At 28.9% G+C, this 27,391-nt stretch overlaps 1 protein-coding gene across 1 annotated transcript; it reads left to right on the forward strand.

The window, feature by feature from the left end:
- Positions 1 to 6,558: 6,558 nt before the first annotated feature.
- LOC136091401 (serine/threonine-protein kinase H1-like) lies at positions 6,559 to 27,071 on the forward strand. Its single transcript, XM_065818916.1, has 2 exons — positions 6,559 to 7,876; positions 25,638 to 27,071. Exons 1-2 carry the CDS (start codon positions 7,046 to 7,048, stop codon positions 26,637 to 26,639), a joined length of 1,833 nt encoding a protein of 610 aa, XP_065674988.1. The 5' UTR covers positions 6,559 to 7,045; the 3' UTR covers positions 26,640 to 27,071.
- The last annotated feature ends 320 nt before the right edge of the window (positions 27,072 to 27,391 follow it).

A 27,391-nucleotide genomic window follows, 5' to 3' on the forward strand; every position in this document is an offset into this window, starting at 1 on the left:
AAAAATATAAAATGATAAAAACCTACAAGCGAAAAATTAACATTTTTTGGACAATTTTTTATACTTAATTTAACCCTTTTACCGGCACATTATGATCAAGATGCCAAAAAAAAATTTTTTTCAGAAATTTCTTCAAGAGTATGACCTTATGTTCTAAAAAATTTTTATTAATTATTTTAAACATAGTTGTAACCATTTTATCGTTTGTTGCAAATATGCAACTTTGCCGAAAAGAGGTATTAAAAACAACGTTTTTTGGAAGAAAAAAAACAGGTGTTTGAGGTATTTAATATTTATTAACAAGATATTAAAAAAGGATATAAGACTGCTGCAGTTTTAAAATAATATCATCCAATTATATTACTTTATGTGTTTTCTGATTTTATTGTACCTGGAAGTCTTTGTAGCAGTTTCTATCCTTGTTTAAACAAAGCCTTATTTTACATTTTGAGCAAGCAAAAGAACATGTCATGTTACATATTCTACATCGTCCCCTTTTCTCATTGATTTCTGGCCAGTGACAGAATCCATCATATCTTATATCACAAATTGGTTTTGGGTTAGATGGTTTTCTTCCGAGAGTGTTGGCAGGTGAAAGACTCCTTTTTGGACGACCAATTTTTTTTTCGAGGATCTTTGTCTTTGAGATTTTTAGGCACTTTAAATTGAGTACAGTGCCTTCGGTATAACAACCAAGCATTAATCTTTGATATGTCAATGCAGTGAAAAATTAATTTTAAGTACCAACGCTTCTTAGTATTGATTCTCGTTCGGTATAATGATATTAGCATGTCTGCCAGATCTACACCACCCATCGATGCATTGTATTCAAGAACAATAACAGGTGCTGTGAGATCAACATATACCTTCTTCTTACTGTCAAACCTTTTGACTTTTATTGATCCAGCAACACCTGTATGTGTTGACCCAAGTGTAACAGCTTTGTTATCAAACCATTTTACTAAATGTGTTCCTGAATTCTGGTCTACTCGATAGTCCCATGATCCTCTTCTTTAAGATTTTAGTTCTTTTTCAGATAAAAGTGGACATTTTCCAATTCGATTATTACGGAAAGTTCCTGTTGCTAATATTCCCATTGTTTTCAGCTCATTGAACAGTTGTAACGTTGAAAACCAGTTGTTGAAGAAAATACGGAAGTTTTTATGTTTGGGCATTTCCTGTACTAGTCGAAGTATTACATTTTCAGTACCATAACTTTAACTATCAGCACTAGTAGCACCTGCATAGATAAAGAAGTCGTATATGAATCTTAACTTTCCTGCTCTAACAAATTTTTTAAAACCTCATTTGTGGATTTTTTTTGGCATGTATTGGCGTATCCCACTGTGCTTAGTTTTTGCAGGTATCATTTGTTCATCTACAGATTGGTCTCGCTCTTGTTCAATTTTTATGCAGTTATTACAAACAGCATCCAATACAGGTTTGACTTTAAACAATTTGCCAAAGTGTTCATTTTTTGTAGTATTGTCAACTGCATGCAAATACCTTCTTAGATATTCATAACGTTTTAAACTCATAACGTCAGCAACAGCAGTGCATCAAAATTCTGTTGACCAAAATAATTCATAGCTTGGGAGGCGAACTAATGACATCAGTATTTGAATTCCTAAAAGTTGCTCCATCTCTTTAAAATTTGTAGCTATAGTAGAACCTGTCAACTGAACGCTGTAGAGATTAGTTTGTTCTACTAAATTCTGAGTGATGCTATCATCCCAAAATATTTTAAAGTACTCAAATGGTGTCATATAATTGCGTTCTGGTAAAGTGAAACTTTCTCCCTTCAACACCTCATCAAATATTGGTGGTTCCTTTTTTCTCCATCTATAGACAGGCTTTTTTGCATATTTTCTTTTTAGCAGAGCAACATCACCCGTATACTCACTAAAATATTTATGAATATATATATATATATATATATATATATATATATATATATATATATATATATATATATATATATATATATATACATATACATGCGTGTCTGTGTGTGTATAATGTGTATGTATATCCATTATTTAGTTTGACATACCATGACTCTTCTAATGGGAAATCATTTTTGAATGGTAAAGAAGCATTTTCTTCTTCTTCAGTCCTAAAGATGCAGAAGTAGAATAGAATATAAAATTTAACCTCAAAGCAACTTAATATATAGAATAGGTGTACCATTAAACCTCAAAGCAACTTAAAGTCAAAATTGACTCATTCAGATTCTTCAGAACTGAAAATAACATGATCAATACCGAGTTCTGCTTCATTCCCTGATTTATCTGATTCTTCAAGGTCTGATAACTCAGAATCAGAATTTGGTTCAAGTACATAGTTAACAGCTTCTTGTACAGTAAAATTTCGAATACTACGTGTTTTTGTAGGAGCTACCAGAAAAAGCATAAAAAAAGAAACCTTGTGATTTTTATACCTCAACCCGACAATGTTGCATATTTGCAACAAATAAATTAGGAGATCTATATAACAATAAGTTAGGTTATTTTTAGTTTTTAATGACTTTAATAAGAAATTTCAATCTTTGGACATATTAATTTCATGCATTTAAGCATCAGCTTGGGCTTTCGTATGACAAAATATAAGCATTAAAGGGAGTAGCTAAAACTTACCAAAAGTAGCAGTTCTGTTATGAGCTGCCATTATATAAAAAAAAATATATCGTGCTTTTATTGCGTCAAACTAGCAATAAAGGTTTAAAATAAATGTTTCAAAATAACTTTAATTGTAGATTAGGTTTATAACCAAAATATTTATCACAAAATCATCTGTTGCAAATATGCAACAAAGACGGAAAAAGGGTTAAAAATCGCACTTTTTTTTTTTTAAAAAGCAATAAAATGCTCAAGTTGTTATATGTTACTTTTACTTACATTACTTTTGTAAAAAAACAAAAAGTAGATGTTTTCCGAGTTAGTTTGTCTTTTGAGCGTATGTATAACATTTTCTCGCTTTTACTTTTCTCTGCAATGTAAAATATTTACAAAATTCAAAGAATCAAATATTTTTTAGATTAACAAGTTTTAATGTGTATTATTTTAGTAGAGTGTTTCAAAGAAACAATAATTTTTTATGTGTAAAGATTGCATACAAAGACAACTTTAGGGGGAGGATGAGTGAGGGAAAGGGGTATTCTACCCCACAAAGGTGATTTTCAAGTAGTGATTTGTTTCTTGACGAATTTAGTCGGCTTGTTGGGTTTTTGACACAATTCAGTCGGGTGAGTTTTGGGTTTAAAGAACCTTTTTATTTTTATTTCGAATTCTCTCCCTCTCAATTTTTACATTTATTGATTTATAAAGTCAAAAGTGCCCTAACAAGGTTGTAGTGAGTGAGACTCAAGTCTTAAAAGCATTTATTTAAACATAGCAGTGGAATTTATGACCTCGAATCATTAGTTCTTTATTTTTATTGCTAACTATATTTTTAAATAGTTCAAATTTAACAAAAAAAATTTCTTTACTTTTTGCCTCAATAATGTCTTTGAATCAAGAAAAAATTGTAAAATACTATAAATATTTAATCAAATCTTTTCATATATAATTTTACAGTTTTCAGTAACTTGTAGGCCAATTTAATAGATATTGACCATATAATTATTATCAATTTAATAAATATTGACCATACAATATTAACCCCCATCCCTATTAGGGATGGGGGTGCAAATTATGTTAGGTCTTTAACAAAGCTTGCTACGGAAATAAACATCAATATGCTTAGCAAATGTCGCTATATAACAATTTTAGAAAACGAATTATCATTGTTGCTGCTTAAAGTTATAATAAAAAAACTCAACAAAATACCAAAAAAAGTGTTTTTCAAAGGGGTATCTAAAATTTTTATAATCTACTATAGCCATAAAACTGTCTATAACAACTGCTTAAATAAGACATATATGTTATAAAACTGTCCATAATAACTGCCTAAATAAGACATAAAATTTTAGCAATTAACTTATAATAACTTATTATTTTTTTGAAAATTTCAAAAGTTGCGACAAAATTCCTCGCATGCGCAGACTTGCACAAAGTCATACGCTTGGGCCAAGCGATAGCTCTAAGTGTAACAAAAAAAAAAGAGAGAGAAAAAAAAGAAGAGAATTTGCACTTCTTAAAGTTTTTGAATTTTAATTACGTATTAGCAATAAAATTATTTAAGTAAATTTTATTTGAATAATCATTTAAACTGTTTAGTTGTAAAAATTTAATTTTAAATACTTATGTTAGGGTTAACGCGATAAAGAATATGAAACGTCCTCATCCCCAAAACAAGTCATTAAAGCGGGGTAGAGCAGGGCATATTGGGGCATGTAGCGATATTAGTCTTGAAGCTAACTTAAGTTACTTTAGATAATATAATAATTATTTTTTTTTATACAATATAGAAACACAAAATTAAAATAACTGATTTTTTTATACAATCGGCATCGGCCGATAGTTACCAAGACCGATACTGAGGCCGATGCATCGGTGCACCCCTGATTAAAACCTTTTGTCTAACTTTTTTTTTTACAAAAGATTTTCCAGAAAAGCTTAATGAAACCCATATTGGGTTTCTTACAGCTTTTCTAGAGGGCTTTAAACAATAATAATAATAAAAATATAATGGTACAATGAAAAAGCAAAATTTTTATTTTACTACCGAGAACTTATTTAATGCAATTAAGTCTTATTTACACTATAATTAATTAATTTATACGAAATAGCCACTGGAACGAAGCTTTACAAAACTTTGCTAAATCTTTTAGTCTTTGACAGGAAAAAAACAAAATTTGTATGAAAAGATAAACAATAAAGTTTCGCTTGGCACGACCAATCAATTTAAAATTTAGATGTACTCGTTTCTCGTTTCAAATTTCAGTCATTTAATTAATTGCCAAAGAAATACTATCAAATCAAAAAAATGAAATGTAAAAAAGCTAGTAAATGAAGTATCGAAGTAGCTAGTAGCTTTCTTATTGAATGCTTTTTTGCAATGCTTTGATACAAAAGTATGAGGTCTTTCTGGAGTCCTTAGTATCTTAAAAATGTTTCATAGTAGTTTTGTTATTTTGGGGGCACACACACACTTAATTAGCCTAATTTTTTGTATAGATTTTTTATGCGAAACTAAGTATCTTGTAGCTTAACACATTGAATCAATAGTTTATATACAAAACATTTAACACATTGAATCAATAGTTTATATACGAACGCCAGGAAGTCGCCCACCCAGCTCTGCGGTCTATGTAAAGTAAAAAAAAAAATGTCTGAAATTTGACCAGCTTGTTTGAGAAAGTATTCTAAGAAAATTAGAATAGACATCACGTGATTATTATTTGGTTATTTTTATCTTAACTAACTTTGTTTTGAAAAACAAAAGGTTTTTATAAATTGTCACAAAAGGTTCGTCAAAAGAAAAGCACTGCCTAAAAACTATCAAAAGATAACAAGTTAAAAGCATTACCATCGCTTTTCAGATTAAATCTGTACTTGTTAAGTTATTGCTATTATTTACAACAACTTCTTCCATTTTACATTCTGCGGTTGACCTAAAACCAGATATAAATTTAGAAGAGTTAAGAAAATATTAAATAAGTTTAAGATACTACAGTTAAAACTTGTTTTATTTTCGGTGTGGAGTTCGGTTCCATTTCCCCAATAATCGGGTTCTAACATCCAAAGTTTAAATCAAAATAACTGGATTTGTTATCAAATATAATTAATCAAACTTCTTTCAACGCTTTCAGAAGTAAGTTTAAGCTCTTAGTCAATTAAATACGTCACTTGTGGTAAGGATTCCGGAACTATGTTAGGGGGGGGGGGGGGAAACAACAAAAAATTAAAATTACGCGACAAAACGTGCTACTGAACAAAATGTCACGTTTGATAATCTAAGTGGAAATGATGAATGGAAGTTTCAGACTAACCGTTTTGAAGAGCAAATCTCAAAGCTAGTTTAAAATAAATAGTTTGACCGGAAGACCGGAATGGAAGAAAATATTCAAAGTAGAACACGGCTTGCACGATATTTTACATTAACATCGGTGGCGAAAAAGAACATAATTGTGTAACCCTGTAAGCTTCAATTTATTAAACTCGCGTCCAAAAATGATAGAAAACAAAAATAAAAGAGAAAAAATTTATATAATTAATCAACAAATCTGAACATAAAACTAAATGCTTTTTATTAGTTTTAATAACGCGATTAACAAAATGATCTCATTCAATATAATATTTCTTTTTATCATTTTATTTTACGTTTTCTTTACAAAGTATATAGTTTTCTCGAGACAACTTTTTTTTTTTATTATATTATTTAAAAATATATTGAACATTAACTAGGATATATTTAAAATATAATATATTTTAGTTCATTTTACTATTCTATCGAAGAATTATATTGGATGCATCAGAGTTTTTTTTACACAATTTTTAAATAAATACTAAAGTAATGTTTGAATAACCAAGTCATTTAGTTTGAATATGCAAGTCATTTAGTTTGTATTGATTTAACACTTTGTTTATCAAGCAAATAACTATGAAAAATAAAACACAACTTAAAATTTTGTTCATAATTTGGCTGTGTGCCAGGTAAATTTCTAAATAGATATTATCAATTGATTGAATATCAAAAGTCACCGAAGACATCTCACTTGTTTTAAACTGACATTAATGGAAATTGTAATCAAATCACTTCATTTTAAAAATTGATTAATCGTGTTATTTTAACTATGTTTACGTATTGTTAAAAGAACAAATGTGTGGTCATGAAATACGATGAAAAGAAAAAAGTCAAAAGTATTTTATTTAAAATAAAGTTAAAAAAAAAGAAGGCAAAACACGCGTGTTGTTATTTTCCAGAAACTGCTAACCAGGAGATTGACTTTGTTTACCTTAGTTCTGTGTGTTCCGTGTTGTTTTACACACGCTTAGGAATACACAAATAAAGAATTGACATTTATAAAAACGAGGAAACGCGTATCTTTTATATAGGTCTCTATGCTAAAAAACAATAATCAAATAATCCATTTGTTAACGTTATGATGGGTTGTGTTATTACTAAAACATATGCGTCAAAAAATTCAATGATGTTTCCCTCATACGAATTTGAACCGACAAGCAATGGCAAAAAAGAAATGAAAAAAGTATGCGCTGTTGAAAATCAAAGTAACATCATTACTGATAGTCAGGTAATAATTCAGTACGCTATTAAGTCATTGATAGGAGAAGGCGCTTTTAGCAATGTCTTTAGAGTTGAAAGCACAAAAACTAAATTACCATTTGCAATCAAGGCAATGGAGACGCGCAGTTTACAAGGAAAAGAACTATTTGAAAGCGAGTTGAGTGTGCTAAAAAAGGTTAATACTGAACCACACGAAAATATTATTAATTTTATTGATGTTATTTATTCTAAACATTATGGTTATATTGTGATGGAACTTGCCACCGGGGGTGACCTCTTAGAAAAAATTCAGTCTCACGGTTTTTTGAAAGAAAATGAAGCCCGCCGAATTACTAAAATGATAATTTCCGGAGTTTGTCACCTACACTCAAAAGGCATTACACATAGAGACCTTAAACCTGAAAATATACTGTTCTATACACCGGGTGAGAACTCAAGAATTGTTATTACCGACTTTGGTTTTTCTGTAGTAGGAGGATTTGATAACCAACTTCAAACGTTTTGTGGGACTCCGCAATACTTAAGTCCAGAACAAATTAAACAAAAAACTTATAACAATAAGGTAGACATGTGGTCTTTAGGTGTAGTGGTTTACGTAATGTTATGTGGGCGACTACCATTTAATTCAGAAAATATTGTTCAACTTCATGAAAAAATTACATCTTCAATTCAATCTTATAAAAGAGAGGTAAGTTTGGGTTCTATAAAGGGCTCTTTATTTTCTGTTTTTTTTATTGTAAAACTCTGTTACAGGTAATGACGTCAGTTGTTTAAATTTATTTACACAAAATAAAGATCAATATATACCGCAAATCTTTTTTCTAGGGATCATAAAAAGGTTGATCAATAGAAACAAGGGCTTATCACGCTAAGAATAAATAGAGGTGTCAACAAGTGCGTGTAAACAAGTTTTGTTCATACATTTTTTAATAATTATTTGCCATTTTTTAGATAAATAAAAATACATACTCATGATATATTGTAGGTAGATATCTCTTTTTGTACTATTTCAAAAATAACACAACTCTATCAACTTGATCCATAATATTTCATATCATTAAAACCTATTTGCGACATATAAAAAAGCATGAACAATTAAAATTAATGTAAATATTATCAATTATAGCAAATTTTCTCTTCACTTTGAATAAATATAAAACAATTAGTAATTAAGGAAGATTGTGATCTAATTTGCTTTAATTTTGCTTTATTATAAAGTCTGGTTTTCAGCAAGCCAATACTACTTATTATCTTGAGAATATTAAATGCTACAGTTCCTATAGATTTGATTTCATTATCTTTTTTTTTTAATGCTAAATCTATTATATTTCCCTCAACCCATCCCCCAGTACACACACAAACCTCTTCGTCAAGACCGCGCTAAACGTCATACTACTCGTTATATTATGCCTTGAGTGAGAAAATGAATGAATCTTTAAAACTAACCCAATAAAAAATTGCTAATCAATTTCGGTAATTAAACTTCTTTAAGTTTAGCCATACATGAATAAGCACGAAAGATTATTTTGTTTTGCCAACAAACGTAATTAAGTCGCCAACAAACGTAAATATTGGTGTGCCAAAAATATACTAGTCTCTGTTTAAAATTAACTCGGTTATTCCCATTCAATTGATTTTTGATATTGTAAAAATTTCGTTTTGGAAACTAAAAACTGTATTTATTTATTTATAAATTTGTTGTTATAATCTAAAACCCTATCAAGTTTAAATAAGTTTCAGTTTTTTGGACCCGTTTTGTTCGTCCGGTTTTGAATGAATTTTAACATAAAACTTCAATTTTTTATTTCATTATTAGTTTTTTTTTTAATCTAACTTATGGGTATACATTTTTGTTTTTAATTCACATTTAATAATAATTATTACTTTGTGTAAGAAACGTGAAGTGACAAGACTAACGCAAAAAATGACTTATAATTAAAAAGGTAAATGTTTGCAAACTTTATCAAATATTTTTTCTATTAATTAAAAGATTTTTTATCAATTAGTGGTTTTAAATCAATAGTTTTATGTAAATTAGCATTACTAGATAATATTGCCAAAACTTTCAAAGTTTCTTGCCTCATTGTTGACCAAACATTTGGTGGCTTATTATTAAGCAAACATTTGGTCAATTTAAGTTTTTAAAAGCTTTTATAATAAGAATACTTCGTAATTAAAAAACTTGAAAAGATTCTCACAATTATATAGGTTTTGAAAGTTCAATGTTTTTTTTTTTTGATCAGCTTGTATATAACAAATCCATTCTTGAAATTTACCTTTAATGAATATGTACAACTTCATCAAAAAAGGGCATCCTGATGTTTTTCTAATTGTTTAGAAAGTTTTCTTTAAAATGTTTCATAAGCTTCGCAATTTTAATGTTTAGATCAAAGTCCAAATGTTGTGTTATATTTTTTGAAAACATTCGGAGTCCTTATGCATAATGGCGGAAAGAAATCGTTGACTCCAGCCTTCAATAAAATAACTTTTAAGTCGTTAAACCTTGTGAAATTTTTTTTATTGCAAGACAACATTTTTAGAGCTTTTGAACAACAGAGATCTGATTCAAGCTTTTCCATTTTTTTAAATGTTCTGTGCCTTACCTTTAGCAGGTAAGGCACAGAATATTCATCAAAAATAAAAAGAAGATCTGAAATTTTCTTCAAAATTTTGACTTTTAATAATATCTACAAATGATGCCAAAAACAATTTGGAAGCACAACTCACAAACTTATAACATTTATTGAATCTAACCTTGAACTCCATCTAGTTTTTGAAAAGGGTTAGAACACAGGTGCTGATTTTATTTTCAAAAATTTTCAATCGTTTTGTTGACGATAAAAACTAATTGTAAATTTGATGGTAAATATTTGTGAAATAGAAAAATAAAAAAACAATTTTTGACTTTTAGACGAAAATATATATGGTATATGCTCCATATGTTTAAACGATAATATATATGATGTGCGTATATGTAAATGATAAGTTATTTTTATGCCGTATATATGATAAATAACTTATCGTTTTTACGGCAATGGCAAAATAATCACGGTTTTTACATTTAATATTTGAAATATACTTAAAACAATATTTCTCACATAAGTAACTAAACACTAAAACTAAAAATTTCTACCTTTAGGAGATATCACGTACCCCTCTAAATTAGAAAATTAAATCTTCAAGGTTAAAAATTGTACCAAAAATGTTCACATTTAGAGTCATTTACTACCTTAGGGGTATGATGTTTTACCTTGATATTGTACCTATAATAAATATATGATTTTCTACCTTAAAAGGTAGGATATGTGGTATACCCTAAAGGTAGAATGTTTGATATACCCTTAAGGTTATTTTTGCTTAATTTTTTTAGTGTATACAGATTAAACATAACATATATATATATATATATATATATATATATATATATATATATATATATATATATATATATATATATATATATATACATATATATATATATATATATATATATATATATATATATATATATATATATATATATATATATATATATATATATATATATATATATATATATATATATATATATATATATATATATATATATGTACATATATATATAAATATATATATATATATATATATATATATATATATATATATATATATATATATATATATATATATATATATATATATATATATATATATATATATATATATATATATATATATGGCCAATTCCATAGTTCAGTGACGCATCATGCGGAGAGATTTTTTTAATAGAAATTTTTCTATAACTCAAAAATATTTTTTATTACTCTAAATCAATGTTGAATTAAAATTTTATAATATAAACTAAACACAATTGTATTAACATAACACTGCTACATAGCAAAAATTAAAACATGAGTTCAGTGACGCAACGCGGAAAAAAGTGTTTTTTTATCAGCATACTTTTAAATGGAGTTTTTGCTGAAATTTTAATTCTTGCTTAACTTATTAGATTTTTTTGTTGTAATTTATTCATTTGGCAATAAGGTAGTCATAAAAAAAGCCACAAACAATAAAGTTTTCATATTGTTTTATTTTACAGAAAAAATACTATCAGTTCAGTTACGCAACGTTCAGTGACGAAACAAAAAGACGAAATTAAAATCATTTTAAAAAGTTTTGTTATTTTGTAATAAATTTTAATTATACTCAGGTGAAAATAGCATCGGAACAACGTTATCATTCTGAACATAAAAATAATGTGATTTTGATATACCTTTGATTTTTCTTGAATAACTTAAAATTGAACTGAATCCAAGTTCATTTTTTTGTTGTCTTGTATCGTTTTCTGACATGTGAATTACAGATATTTGCAAATCTTGTAATGCTAACGCAAAATCTGCTGCTGACCTGATTTCGTATTGACTAGTTTTAACTCTCAGGGCTGCGATTCGCTTAACAGTAGCTCCTATTCCGTCAACCACTCCTTACCCGTGCATCGCTGCAAAGAAATGCCAGAAGAATTTTTTATGAAAACGTTTTTCAAACACAACCATTGCAGCCATAATGCTTTTGTTTTTGAACTGAGAAGTGGCATTATTGCTGAACATGTGTACTTCTTTGACTTGATCAGGAATAAAGTGAAGGATTTTGTCAATGTAAGGTATAACGGAAGACTTAGTATGATCAGTTGAATCTGAAACTATGGCAAATGTTTTTAACTCAATGTTCCAGACTGCTAGGGTCATGATAGAAACTTGATTTTGACCAAAATGAGCCGCTTGTGGCTCATTTTGATAGAAACACCTAGCGTTTTCAGCCCTGTCAACTTGGATTACCGCAATTTCAGAATTAACACTCATCGAAACCTCCTTCAGTTTATTAAAAATTGTTGATTGGTTTTTCTTTACAAATGCGTGTTTAACGAACTTATCACGCATCGCTGATATGCGTTGGATGAGTTCTGTTACAGTAGACTTTTTTGAAATTTTTTCAATGTTTGCATATGTTTAGTTTCAGGCTTTCTCCACTCGTCCCAGGATACTTCGAAACCAAATGTATTAACAGTTTGCAAGTGTTTATCGAACTGTTTCATACCTTTGCATGCAACGCATTTGTCATAGGCGCAATCGTATGTGTACGGTTCACAAACAAAGTTATTTATCATTTCAGATCCAACTTTGATTGAAGGCGCTTGAATTGATTTTGTTAATGCATTTAAGGCATATTTTCATGCAAACCACAAACACAAACATTATGCGGAAATTTTGTAACTGATTTTACATTGCGTGGACGAAGGTCCACGCAATGTAAAATCAGTTCACTTTTTAGTGAACTGATTTTACTTTTTTATGAGTCCAATTTTTATGTGCAGATGCTTTTCCTTGAATAACTCGAAAGCTTCTTTTAGCGTATAATATAAATGACGTATCTGAATATTGTTTGCTTTTCCGTCAGATAATTGAATTCGAGTGACATCTTTTTTGTTTGGTGATATTTGGGAAACTTCATCTTCATTATAAAAGTTTACAACTGCTGAAACATCGCTTTCAGAAAGACCGTACAGCTTTGAACATGCTGGAGGTAGAAGAGAATTATCTTTACAAGCAGAGCTATTTGAAAGAATAGAAAGAATTTCAGATTGTTTCTCCTTTGAAGTTGGTAGTGCTTTAAAAACTTTTTTCAATGCTTTCCCTCTTTGTTGAACATTTTTAAAAGATGAGCTTGGTCTTTGATATTGATTTAAAAGTTTTCTTTTTAAAGCGCGTCTTTTTAAAACTCTTAATTTTGCTTTAGCAGCATAAGCTGCTTTTTTATTAGGATCGGCTTTCAATTTTTCTCGATATCTCTTAGATCTAACTCTGGACATTTCTTTCTTTTTATCACATTCCGAGAAACATAATTAGCTTGGTATTCTGCATAACGTTTTTTTTTACTTCTAATTTTGATTCCATTTCTTAAAAATTTACAACTTTATAAGAAAATGTTAACATAAATCCAAAAGTTTACTAACATTTACTAATAGCCCTTCACAATACTAAAATGCAAAAATTTATTCGAATTTGAAATGGATGATATTTTGACTTCCTACCGCGCTATTTTTTAAAACGCTAATTATCCGGTCGATGGGTTCAGTGACGCAACAGCTTTTAAACTATAACTATATGTTAATACAATGCTTTTTGACCAATTTTTTTTTTAGTAATGATTAAAAGTTTACATTAAAATATAAAATTTCTAAAAAAACCTCGCCATAAAGCATAATTTCATTGCGATAATTAAACTTTTTTAGCTTTTAGTTCAGTGACGCAACGTAATTTTTGCAGATGTGTATGTGACAAAAAAACACTTGAATTATTTTTAAAGAGTAAAAGTTTTTTTACTCAAGACATATATGTAATCTCAAAGATTCTTTCTAAACAAAAATATGGATATGTTTTGTTTAAAACATTGCAATAACTCGCCCTCAAACTTTACTCACTTTTTCGAATAATAAAAAGAACAAACAGTTGCTAACATTCATCAAATTTATCTACTCGGTTCAAACATTTTCTATTCAAAATTTATTTTAACAGTAGTTTTAAGGTGTTTAAACTATAATTAAAGAAATAAAACCTTTTGAAAAAAGATATTTTTAAACACGAAATTTATCTCTTCCATCGTGGAAATAGCCATATATATAAATTAGTAAAACACTTATCTAACTTTTTTCTTCAACTTGAAGTTTCACTATTGCTGGATCATCAGGAAGAGTTACTAAATCTCAAAAAAAATTCAATTTATAGAAAAAAATATTTTACAGGAAGTTATAAATTATTATAAAAAAATATTTAATTACTATATTTTTTTGGTTAACGGGAAGTTACAGAAAGTAATTATTAAATAAATTTCCTTGGAATGAGGATAGTTTAATTTGGTCATTTGTTTTTATAATTTTTTAAGAGGTATTTATTTTCGGGCCTACATTTAGAAATTAATTTAGATTTTTTATTTAATAAATTTTCCTGATTTAAATGAGTAATTATTTCAAATTTTTCTCGCAAACATAGCATACATTTTTTGGAAATGTTATTATAGGCAGGGACAGATTTTAGAATAGACCATTGTAAATTAAAATTTTTATTTTTCTCTTTTAAACCCCAAATATATTTTGACAGCATATTCTCTTTTGAATATTTTTGTGTTTAAACGGTTGTTTGTGTTGGCATAACGTTTTTTCCATTCCCTCGGTTAAGCTAATATATTGTTTATCAGGGTTATTTTTCATTTTTCGAAAGGCATTTTCCATTTAGAGGGCAATCTAATTTGCCCTCCAATTACAATAATCAGTGTTTTTTTTTTTTTATATGTTCACTTTTATTAATTAATGCGTAATTTTTATTAATTGACGCGTAGTAGTTCGCGTAGTATATATATATATATATATATATATATATATATATATATATATATATATATATATATAAAAAGTAAATCGAATAAATATTTAATTTAAATTGTTTTTCATTTTTTTAAGACAATCAACTTTTATGTAAAGCGGATGACGAAGTAAGGTCTTGGAGATAAGACTGTTTCGCCTTATTCTTGCCCCGGCCAATAATAAATTTTAACAAATTTAAAAGTTGTAATTATTTCTAACACCAAACTAAAAAAAAAATGTACTCTACCACAATCATTTAAATTTGACATTCGTTTTGACAAATATCTCATTTACGTTTAACTGAATAAGTATTTTTTTATCTATAATAAAGTACAACTATAATTGTGCAAAATTTCAAGACGAGGATAAATTCGTCAGAAAAGATAAAGATAACATAATAGTTTCAAGACAAGAATTAATTCATAATTGTTTCGATAAATTGTTTAAAAATTATAGTTATTTTTCACTACTATAAAAAAACTTAGGATTACTACAGCTGAGTATCCAATAACAATTGGACAATCCAATATACTAAATTTTTTTCATCGGATGAAATTAATGTTCTTTATTCATTGATCTCTGAACAAGAGTACCCGGCAATTTAAGCAATACTGTAACACATATAAGTTTTTATGGAGTTGTATATTTTGCTTTTATTTTACATAAAATTTAATGTTGCTTCTTGTTATACATAAAAAACAATGTGGATAAAAACTGATATGACCCAATAAATTTATTTTTTTTAACAAAATATCTAGTTGCCCATAAACTTAGGTGTTTCTGTGTTTGTAGGAAACAAGAAATTTTTTGGAAAAATTCTAAACAGTTCAATTTTATGTAGACTTTTGCTTATGTCTAATGAGAATGTTTAAAAATGAATTTAAAAAAGAATAAAGTACCAAAAACTATAAAACACACAAAACCATCATCATCACTAAGTTCTCTAAAGCTATCCTTCACTAATATTCGTGGTCTTCGAAATAACCTTTATTCTGTTGAGTCTTATCTTTTGCAAAGTTCACCAGACCTACTTGCTCTTTGTGAGACTATTTTGAATTCAGCTGTCTCATCTTGCGATCTTAGTGTTGATGGTTATTTTCCTTTAATTTGTAAAGACTCCAATAGTCACATGCTTGGCGTGGGCATTTACATTTGTAAGAATTCACCCATTTGTCGTAAAACTAGGTTTGAATCCACAGACTATTCTTTTATGTGCTTTCGTTTAGCACCACTTCACTCTATCGCTTTTCTCTTTGTTCTTTATCGCTCTCCATCTCAAGACTGCACACTTTATGATGTTATTTCTGACCATCTTGACCAAGCCCTCTCTCTTTATCCATCAGCTAATATAGTTGTTGTCGGTGACTTTAATGCTCACCACTCCGAATAACTTGGCTCTAGTGTCAGTGATTCTGCAGGCATTAAAGCCCATAACTTTTACTTTTCTCAATCCCTAACTCAAATAGTCATCTTTCCAACTCGTTCTCCAGACAACCCGAATCATTTACCTTCTCTATTCGACTTATGTCTTGTTTCTGATACTAGTCAGTACTCAGTTTCTCCTCATTCACCTTTAGGTGCTTCTGATCACAGTTTGATCTCTCTAAAATTAATATCTCATTCTTCTTCATCACCTGAATCCCTCTATTATCGTACCTCTTACAACTAAAGTAAAGCTGACTGGGATTCTTTCCGTGATTTTCTTCGTGATGGCCCTTGGAGAAAAATTCTTTGTCTTCCTGTCGACAAATGTGCTTCTTACATAACTTCGTGGATTCATGCTGGCATAGAATCTTTTTTTCACTCTCGACAATTCCAGGTCAAGCCTCACTTTCCTCCATGGTTTTTCTCACACTGTGCTGCTGCGATTGCCAATCGAAACCGCTACTTCCATATTTCTCAGCAAAACAATTCTCCAAAAAATAGACGTCTGTTTATTACTGCCATTGTAAAAAAGCGTTAGAAAAAACCATTGTAAAAAGGTTTTTTCTAACGCCAAAGCCCGCTATTCTCAGGTCATGAAATCTCGTATCTCATCTCAAAAATTAGGCTCCTAACTTCTGGAGAATCTTTAATAGTATTAATAATAAGGGGCAAATCTTTAATTCCACCTCTCTTGTATGGTTCAGACTGTGTCACCTCACCTAAAGACAAAGTTGAATTGTTTGCTAAAAACTTTTCATCAATATCATCTCTTGATTCCACTAATTGCGTTCTACCTGATATTGCCAACAAACAAGTTGATCCGATGCTTGACATTCGTATCACTCCAGCTTCTGTATCTAAAGGGATTTCCTGCCTTGACTCTTCTACAGCTTGTGGCCCGGACAACATACCTGTTATTGTTTTTCAGAAGTGTTCTCCGGAGCTGTCGTCTATACTCTCAAACTGTTCAACAAGTGCTTATCAGAGTCTTGTTTTCCAGCCTGCTGGAAAACGGCATCTGTTATCTTCAAAAATTCTGGAGAGCGACCTGATTTGTCTAACTACTGTCCCTTTAGTCTTCTTCCTTTCATAAGCAAGGTTTTGAATCTTTAATTAACAAACACTTAATTTCTCATCTTGAATCTAATAACTTACTTTCTGACAATCAATATGGATTTCGATCTTCTTGTTCTACAGCTGATTTGCTAACAGTAATAACTGACAGGTTTTATTGTGCATTAGATAAAAGTGGAGAGGTTAAGACCATCGCTCTTGACACTCAAAAGCTTTTGATAAAGTTTGGCATGCTGGTCTTCTCCATAAGCTTTTTTCTTATGGTGTATCTGGCAATATCTTTAAGATTATTGAATCCTTCCTTTCCAATCGTAGTATAAAAGTTGTTCTCGATGGACAGCACTCTTCTTCTTATTCTGTAACTTCAGGGGTTCCTCAAGGTTCCATCCTTAACCCTATACTCTTTTTAATTTACATTAACGATCTTCCAGATATTCTCACATCTAAGGTGGCATTGTTTGCTGATGATACTACTATTTATTCTTGTCGTGATAAGAAACCAACACCCTCTGATTGCTTAGAGGGGGTGTTTGGGCTTGAAAAGGATCTCACTTCTGCTACAGGATAGGGCTCACAGTGGCTGGTGAACTTCAATACAGATAAAACTCAATTTTTTCAGCCAATCGTTATCGCAATAATTTAGATCTTTCTATATTTATAAACGGTGATGTATTCGATGAGTCATCTACTTTTCATCTTCTAGGATTAACTCTTACTTCCAATCTTTCTTGGAAACCATATATCAAATCAGTTGCAAAATTATCATCTGCTAAGGTTGCATCTTATTATTGAGCTCGACACTTTCTTACTTCGGATTCTATTCTCTATCTCTAAAAATCTCAAATCCGTTCTTGTATAAATTACTGTTGCCATATCTGGGGCGGATCTTTTAATGATGTCCTTTCTCTTTTAGACAAGGTGCAAAAATGCATTGTAAACATAGTTGGACCTGCTCTTGCAGCCAACCTCCAACCATTACCACATCGTCGTAATGTAGCTTCACTTTTCTACAAATACTATAATGGGCACTGCTCTAAAGAGCTAGCGTCTCTTGTGCCGTAAGCTAAAATTTATTCTCGTGTTACTCGTCATTCAATTAAGACTCATCCTTTTTCTGTGACTGTTCCTAAGTGCTCCAAAAACGCTTATTCGTCTAGTTTTTTTCCTCGAACATCAGCCCTTTGAAATTCGCTTCCTTTATCTTGCTTTCCTGATTCATATAATTAGCAATCCTTTAAGTTGTCCGTCAATCGTTATCTTGCTCTACAATCTTCATCTTTTTCTTCCAGTAACTTCCAACTTTAATTAGTGGTTGCTTGCAGTCTTTTCGGAAGCGAAGATATTTAAAAAAGAAAAAGAATGTTTTTGGGGAGGGATGAAACTTCACATGGGCATAACTTTGGAAAACTAAAGATTATTGAAATGAAATTTAAAACCTTCCAAGGAATTTAAATTAATTATAAAATAGTAAACTATAATAGAAAAATTAAAATTTATAAAAATATAATTTTTTAAGTACTTTTTTTTTACGCAACAAACCAAAGTGTTGAGAAAACTTTTTTATTTTTAAAACACAAAGTTTTGAAATCATAAATATAGTCATCGCACAAATGACTAAGCGTATTAGAAAAGTAACTCGCAATATAGAATATGAAAAGAAATAAACAAAGGCTATTAAAAAATCCTAATATTTACACAAGGAAAACCTTTAATCTCTAAAAATACAAAAATGATAACTAAAAATACAGAAATTATAACTTTTCGCAAACCAATTCGATACATTTATAACAAAGTATAGAGAATAATAAAAATGCAGAAAATCGTTATAAAAACAAATCAATTTGATAGTAGGTCCACTTGCACGGGATACCATCCATATTATGTATATTGGCATTTTGCAAGAAAATATTATTATAAGAACAAAAAAAAAGTTAAATAAAAAAATAATAATGATAATAATAAACCAATTACTTCAAAAAAGTATAAAAATTGATACAGTTTAAGAATACAATAAAAAAAACGACAACAAAATTTTTAATTTAGAATTATATAAGAGGATTAAGACCAAAAGAACTCGAATGTATTATCAAATAATATAATAGAAAGCTGTAATAATTCCAAAACTACGAATGAAATTAATAGTGTTTAACTTCACTTTGACAGCATATGCGTTGTGTAGTTATTCTAGGTAAATAAATTAAATTATAAACTACAAATTATATAGCTCTAGATATTTATCAATATGAGTTTTGAACAAGTTCAAGCTTTCACTTTTGATGATAATATCTGGTAGTTTGTTCCACATTGATCAGACTCTATTGGTTAAAAATTGATGACGAATATTGCAGTTTCAATTTCTCTTCTGATTTTGAAGTTATGGCCCCTTGTGTTGGGCTGATACGAGGCAAAAATATTATCCTTTAGTTCTACAATATTTGTTTTTTTAAATAGTTTGTACATTTTAAAAAAGTCGTCTCTTTTACGTCTTTTTTCCTGTGTGCTTAGGTAAAGTATTTTAATTCTTGTTTTATAACTTCGTTTTCGAATCTGGGGTATCCATTTAGTGACATAATGTTGAATTTTTTCAAATGCTATAATATCACTTTTAAGGTTTGAGCACCATGCTTGTATTTCAAATTCAAGATGAGGTCTTATAAACGTTACGTATAGAAACCTTAAACATTTTTTTGTTGATATATTTAAACATTTTTTTTAATATTCCAAGCATTGAATAAGCTTTTGATGTAAAGTTGGTTATGTTACTTTTCCATTTGAGATATGGTGACATTGTAATTGTAAGATCTTTTTCGGTATCAGAGATTGTTAATATTTTGTCACCTAGTTTATAAATATAGCAAAGGTTATTTTTTCCAAAGTGCAAAATACAACATTTTTCACTATTAAATTGAAATTGCCAGATCTCAGATCATTTGCAGGCATGGTTAATTTCATTCCGAAGCAATTGAATATTCTCAGAGCTAGCTACTTTCCTGATTAACTTGGTGTCATCTGCAAAGAGCTTAGAGTATTCTAAAATCTCCGTTAAATCGTTGATATATAAAATGAATAAGATTGAAGAATTTACAGATACTTGGGGAATACTGCTTGTTATCATTTCCCAGTTTAATACTTCATTGCCTTCTATCACTCTTTGGTATCGACTTGTTAAAAAGTCGCTAATCCAGTTGCATATGACATTTGATATTCCATATGACTTTAGTTTGAATAATAATCGTTCATGAAATACCGTGTGGAAGGCTTTAGTAAAGTCAAGGTGACAAATATCTACAGGGATGTTTTCCGCTAGCGATTTACTCAAAAAGTCCGTTGTTTTAAATTGATTTGTTAAACAAGATTTCCCCTTTACAAATCCATGTTGATGTTTATTTAATAAACCATTATTTGATATATTTTTATATATTGTGTCGAATATAATACTTTCGAGTACTTTAGGGACAATTGAGTTTAATGAAACTGATCTGAAGTTGCTAGCAATTAACCGGTTCCCTTTTTTGAATATTGGGGTTATGTCTGCTAATTTCCATTTAATTGGTACTTTTCCAGTTTTGAGCGATTTTTTAAAAATCATAACGAGTGGCAAAGCAAAGGCAGATACTCATCATTTTAATATTATTGATTTTTCCATGTCTGGTCCTGGAGATTTATATTCATTTAACTGAAGCAGTTTTTTTTTAACTAATTTTACAGTTGTTATAGTATCAATTATTGCCTAACAAGGGTAAGAGAAAAAATAATTTTTCAGAAACGGTTATTGGTATTCTCTCTGGTGAAGACTGATTTAAAGTGTCTACTCATAATATAAAAAATTTGGTTAGGTTCTTTAATTAGTTCATAAATAAATGTTAAAGGTCGGATGGTGTTTTTTAAATTGTTTTTGCTGTTAATATATTTGAATAATAGTTTTGGACTGTGGGTTGACTTACTTACAAGATTCTTTTCAAATAAGTGTTTTACTTGTAAAACTCTTTAAGTCTTTCCAAACTGCTTTGTATTTTATTTTGGATTGAAAATTACTATTAATTAATATTATTTAAAATCAAAAATAATCTTAAAATTAATCAAAATTAAAATTACAAAATATAAAATTACTTAAATTATTAGTAACAAGCAAAGTATTATAGTGACTATTTATTATTTTATTATATATAATTACTGGGGGGACTTTGAGTGGGGCTGTTGCAAGTTGTGAAAATGCTTGCAGGTACCCGTCAAAAAAAAAAAACAGCTTTTTACAAAAGCTGTTCTTACAAATAGTCAATAAAAACGTTTAATTCAATGATTCCACTAGTTTAGAAAAGTTGTGTTTCTAAACTTTATTTTAATGTTAGTGCCTTAAGAGGTTTGTTGATAAGACAAATATGTTATTTTCATGTCTCTGCTATTTATATTTATACAATATTTAACGACTTGAATAAATTTATACATAAAAAAAAAAATAATAAGTGCAGGTTACAAAAGTTCCAATTATGGTATAGAAATACTAGCGTCTCCTCTGTTTCGGGTGCCAAAGGTGCACGCTGTTGATTGACCACTTACGCACCAGTTGAGAAAGCGTATTCTGATGGTATTGAAGTTGCATGTATTTATATGTTCTTGTATGCTAAAATTACATATTTATGTATTCTTTCAAGTTCTGCAAGATTTTTTTTCCGAGAGTTAAATTAATAAACAAATCGGATAAATTTCTGTTTTACGTAAAGTAAAACATTGTTCGCATAATAATAAAATATAATAATAACAATCATTGAGTAATAATTTTCAGTATCTGAATCAGAAACTCAAATAACTTTCCGAACATTATATTGAATGTTTTCAGAAATTTTGATGGTAATGAAGAAATTGTAGATATTAAAATTTTTAGCCACAAACTTTCTAGATCTTTTTTCACATACCTAATTAATATCGTTAAACTGTTATATTACAAGTAACAGTTTTAAAGTATAAAAATGAATGAACTACATTTTAAAGTTATTAAATGAAGGTTTCTCGTCATTTAAAATGCTACCTAGGCAGAAACCCACGGGCGGGTACTCGGGAGCCGGGTACCCGTTGGCAAGAGTTCTCTAGCGAGCAAAGGTAAACTTTGCATCTGGAAATTTGCTCAATAAGCAATTAGTAAGCATGAGAAATCTACTGAACTTAATAATGCCAACTCTTTCAACAACTTGTCTTTGTTAATTGAATTGAGTGCAGTTCCTGAAGTGATTGCAGTTTTGGTTAAACAGTTTCAGAGTTAAAAAGAGTATTGGAGAAGTGTATTGCTTTGATTTGTATCAAATTCCTTTCTTCCGAGTAAAGTTTAATTATATTTATGTTTTAGTATTATTTATCATTTTTTCAGCTAGTAACTCTAAAAAATAATGGATCGGCTGGAGACGGCCGTCATGATCTGGCCTTCTGGAGCACAATTGTGGAATGTAAACAAAATGCTTGAAGTCGTTAAAATCAATTTTACTGTAGTTAATGAACAGTACAGCTCTCTGTCCGTTTTTGTTCAAGCGATTAGATTAAATTTTTGAAAAGCAGCTACATTAAGTACTCTGCTGACCAGAAATAAAAAAAACGTGCAAACGCTCAAACAGCTCGAATCTTTATTTATTTCTAACAATCAATAGAAATAAATAAAGATGTTTTCTAACGAAAGAATAATTTCTTTTAACATCTGTTTGAAAGAACTGTAAATCAAGTTAAAAGAAAAACCAATACTAGGTATAACTATTTATTTCCAGACCGCGGTAAGAAATACAAAATTGATCGGCAAATAGGGGTATTAAGATCAGTACGTAAATCATGATTTTTTTTCGTTTTACTATACAAAAATTTTGTAAGATACAAAAAGATTTATTTTATATTCAAGCATGAGGCATAAAATGTTATGTTTAAATAGTAGGTATTTAAAGCCATGGCTTTAAAATCTCATTTTATTAAGCCATGGCTTAGACTGCGTAAAATGGTTTTTAAAATTTATTGCGCAAGCTGCATGTTTCCAATAATGATCTGGAGATATAAATTTTGTTTTATTAGTTGTTTTATTATAAAATACCCATACGTTATTTGCGTAGTTGATGTGGCAATTAATAAAGGAATGGTATAAATGTGTTCCCTGCAATTTGTTCAGTATGTTTCTAGTCTTATATATAATACAAATAGATTTAGCAACTTTTCATGAGAATACTATCAATTTGATTTCTTTAAGATAGAGTTTATCTTTATATATTGATTATATATCTTTTATTAGTTTATATATCTAATCTTAAGATTTAGGAGTCTATATCGACTTTTATCGATATAGACTCCTAAAAATTTAATAACTTTTTTTTTAATAATTGTCTATAAAAAGACCAGGCATTAGAGTTGAAAATATTCGTTTTTTTGAGAATGGATGGAAGAGTATCCAGCTAGTTTTACCAATGACATTGGCAATGTTTAAAGATAACTTATTTGTTTTTGAACCAATAAGAAACTTGTTTTAAGTTCGTTCGTCGTGTTATTGAAAAGCATATTGATATTTTTATGAGATAAACACAACTTTGGTTGTTAAGAAAGATTATGGTTGTTAAGTTTGATATTTTTTTGATATATACTAAAAAGAAGTGGTCCAAGTATGGATTCTGGTGGAATGTCACATGTTATGTTCATTGATATTTGAGATATGGAGCTTTCATTGTAAACATATTGTTTTTGGTCAGTTAAATAGCTTTGGAACCAACCTAATATTTTATCTTATATACCATAGGAGCATAGTTTTTTAAATAAGATTTCATGATTGACAGTGTCAAAAGTCTTAGTCGGGTTTAAAAATCCAAATGTGATATAAGAGTTTTTAAAATGTTCAGAGATGTTGCGTGAAAGTCGGAGAATGACATGCTCAGTTGTGTCGTTTCTTTTAACCCAAATTGATTTTTATTTGGCAATTTATTGTTGGTAAAATGCGTATAGACTCAGTTATACATTATTCTCTCAATAGTTTTGAGAAACAAGAATTTAAAAAGATCCTTGATTGATGGATGCACTAAATATTTTATAAAGAATGTCTTTCATAACATCGTAAGAGTTTCTTACAATGTTTCCATTAATACCGCTAGTTCCTGTTGCCTTATATTGTTTTAATAATTTAAAGGCATTCAAGTTTATTATAAAGGCTTCAAGTTTATTATAAATTGACTCAGTATTTTTTGAGTTACTTGAAATTTGCACATTACTGTTTGAGTTGAGACTACATTAGTTTGAGTTGAGTTGAGTTGAGACTACATTAATGTTTGAGTTACTTGAAATTTGTACATTATTAACACATTTTTTGTTTATGTATGGAATATTATTAAATAATTTTGTTACAATGGTTGTAAAAAATTTCTACAGTTCAATTGGAATATCATTTGATTGACTTATTATACTTTTTTTCAAGTTTAATGAATGTGGCAGTATGGTAGCGCTAGTTTTCATATTCCCTGTAAATTCTTTTATTTTTTGTCAGAGGCGCTTTGGTTCATGTTTGTGTTTATAAAGCAAGTTAGAATTGTATTCATTTTAGTTTTTGGAATAAACTTTGTATATTTGATAATTTACTTTATGTTTTAATTTAAATTTTAAGTATTTAACATAAAGTTTTGCTTGATTTTTGAACATTTTTGAAGATCTTTTCAAATCTAAGGAGTTAATATGTTTTTGTTTTTGAGAATTTTTTCACATAAGTTAAATAGTTCTTTAAAATTTAGTGAAAGCTTGCATCATAGGCTTTGTAGAATGATTCAAAAAAAGTGCTGTAGATAATGTTTATACCAGAATTAAGACTTATGTGGTTTCAATATGTAGTAAAAGCTGTTCTTTAAAGAAGATTAGACTTTTATTGTTGTGCACCCACTTTTTTTTGTGCTACACCCAATTTTTTTATTGCTATTTTTTATGGTTCTCTGATTAGAATTAACGTTTATGGCAAAGATTTTTTTCTAGTATGGTCATTTGTAAAAAACTACACCTTAATAACATGTTTTTTGATTTCTTGTTGATCAGTTCAACTGCTAAGATATCATTTACATCAAAAACACTCATATCAGGTCGAAATTTAAAAAGTCCAAATCACGAAAGATTATTTTTTACAAAACTAAAAAAGATTATTTTTTATGAAAAAAGAGCTTCACTTCCACGGTCATTGTTGTTTTGCTCTAAAATATTTGGATTTATTTTGAAAATAATCAGTTATATAGTATATACATAAATATATTATACCAACCCTCGGAATTAGGAAAAATGAGGTCGGCAATAATTTGCCGACCTCAATTTTTTTGAGGTCGGCATAAGGTCGGCAAAAATTATTTGATACAAAAGGTCTAACCATAAAACATTAAAACAAGGTCTGCAAACTTTTGCCGATCTCAAATACTTTCAGGTCGGCAGTTAGGTCGGCATTGCCGAATGCCGACCCTAATTCCGAGGGTTGTTATACATATTATATTTTATAGAATATATGATACAGTATACAAATTTTTTATAATTTTAGTATTAGCAATGTTTGATTTAAAACCTACTATTTTAGATATGGAACAACGTCTCCTCAAATGCTAAAGTATTTATAAATAAATTGCTTGAAAAAAATCCTGAGATACGCTTAAATTCGGAGGAAGCAAGTCGTGAACCATGGATAGGAAACATGCCTATAATTCAGTCAAAAGTATTACTTCCAACAACAAAAGTACCTGATTTAAAAAAACCAAGTTCGTTACATAGCAACAAAAGCTGTAATAAAAGCATAACATTTTATAATTTGAGTGAAACTTTAACGTCAAAAAACGTTGAAGTAAACAAGAAAAATGTAGATTTAAATGAGAAAAACATAGAAGTAAATGATAAAAAAACCACAAGCCTGAAAAATGGTAATGAAAATTTATCTTTATACATCCAATCGAAAGCAAATGACTATCAAACAAAAAATTGCTTTAAAGAAAAGCAATCTTACCATGAAGTTAAACCAAGTTTTCAGTCTAATTTATCTATCTCTGTCAAAAATGATTTGTTTCGAGAAAAAACGAGGCAGACAAAGAATGGTTGCGAGCTAATATTCGATCGTCAATTGGTTATTCCAAAGTCAGATAGAAAAATTCATATTGACGAACTGTTCGGAACCGACACAAGTACTTCTCAATCTACTAATGACGACAAGTCACAGGTATTTATTGACAGAGAATCATATATCAATAACAAACTAAATGATATAAATAAAGAGTTACAAAGAACCAGTAAATTCAGAGACTTAAAAACCAATAAAAATAAAAATGATTTTCGTATTACTAGACTATCTGATCAACAGTTTAAGAAGCAACTTCAAGACTCTATACCTATGCAACCAAATGAATCCGTTCGCAATTTTGTCCATTTAGACAGGCTGTTTGCTGCATCGCAAACACTTATTTCACATCCATCTATACTTATTCAAGGCAAAAAAAAAAGTAATGAAGTGAAACGTTTTCGCACGACAGACAGAAACAAAGTTAACAGCTGGTTAAACGCACAACATATAAACAAACCAATAAAGAGCTAGAATGTTTTTTGCACTATTGCCATGTAAACATCCATTTTAACAAAGCTTCAAACATAATAGAATGCTTTTTATGGAGCATTCTATTCATGTAATAAAACCGTTTTATATTCTCCTTAATTTACCATTTTATATTCTCCTTAATAGACTTTACCTCTCAAGTAGTTATTACCAGTAAATAAAATTATTCTTCGAGCATGTTTATTTATTTTTGAATATTTATTGTATTGTACATAAAATGTCTTTGTTATTTAATATTTTTTTATATTACATATATGGATGTATATGTATATATTAGTTTATGTATATATTATATTTTATTTGTGAATATCAAGTTAATATATAATTTATAATTATTCAATTTGTATTAATATATAATTATAGTGTATATAGAACAAAGTGGTATGATTGAGTAATAAATTATCAATAACATGATGTTAATCGTTATTTTAAACCTATTTTAGTTTCGTATGAGAGTAAACATCTGAAATAAAAACAAAAATAAAAAAGTAATTTTTAGATAAACCTCTTTAGATTAGGAACTCAGAACTGTCACATTTTTCTGAGAAGAGTTTTTAATAGAATAATTTAATCTTTTAAGAGCTCATAGGAAAAACATGAAACAAAAACAAGCATAAATATTTTTTAACAAAATGTTGTGTTAAAATGTAATAAATATTTTTTAATAAAATGTCTGTTAAATTCTCAAATGCAGTGTGAGCTCAGTAACTAACTAGTGACTCCAACTATAAAAT

Source organism: Hydra vulgaris, chromosome 15 (assembly GCF_038396675.1).
Source record: "Hydra vulgaris chromosome 15, alternate assembly HydraT2T_AEP".
NCBI lineage: Eukaryota > Metazoa > Cnidaria > Hydrozoa > Anthoathecata > Hydridae > Hydra > Hydra vulgaris.

Excerpts from the sequence above, each read along its gene's own strand:
- LOC136091401 (XM_065818916.1), top strand. The coding sequence starts at position 7,046 with ATGATGGGTTGTGTTATTACTAAAACATATGCGTCAAAAAATTCAATG. Across the intron at positions 7,877-25,637 it reads TTCAATCTTATAAAAGAGAG|ATATGGAACAACGTCTCCTC; the intron begins GTAAGTTTGGGT and ends CTACTATTTTAG.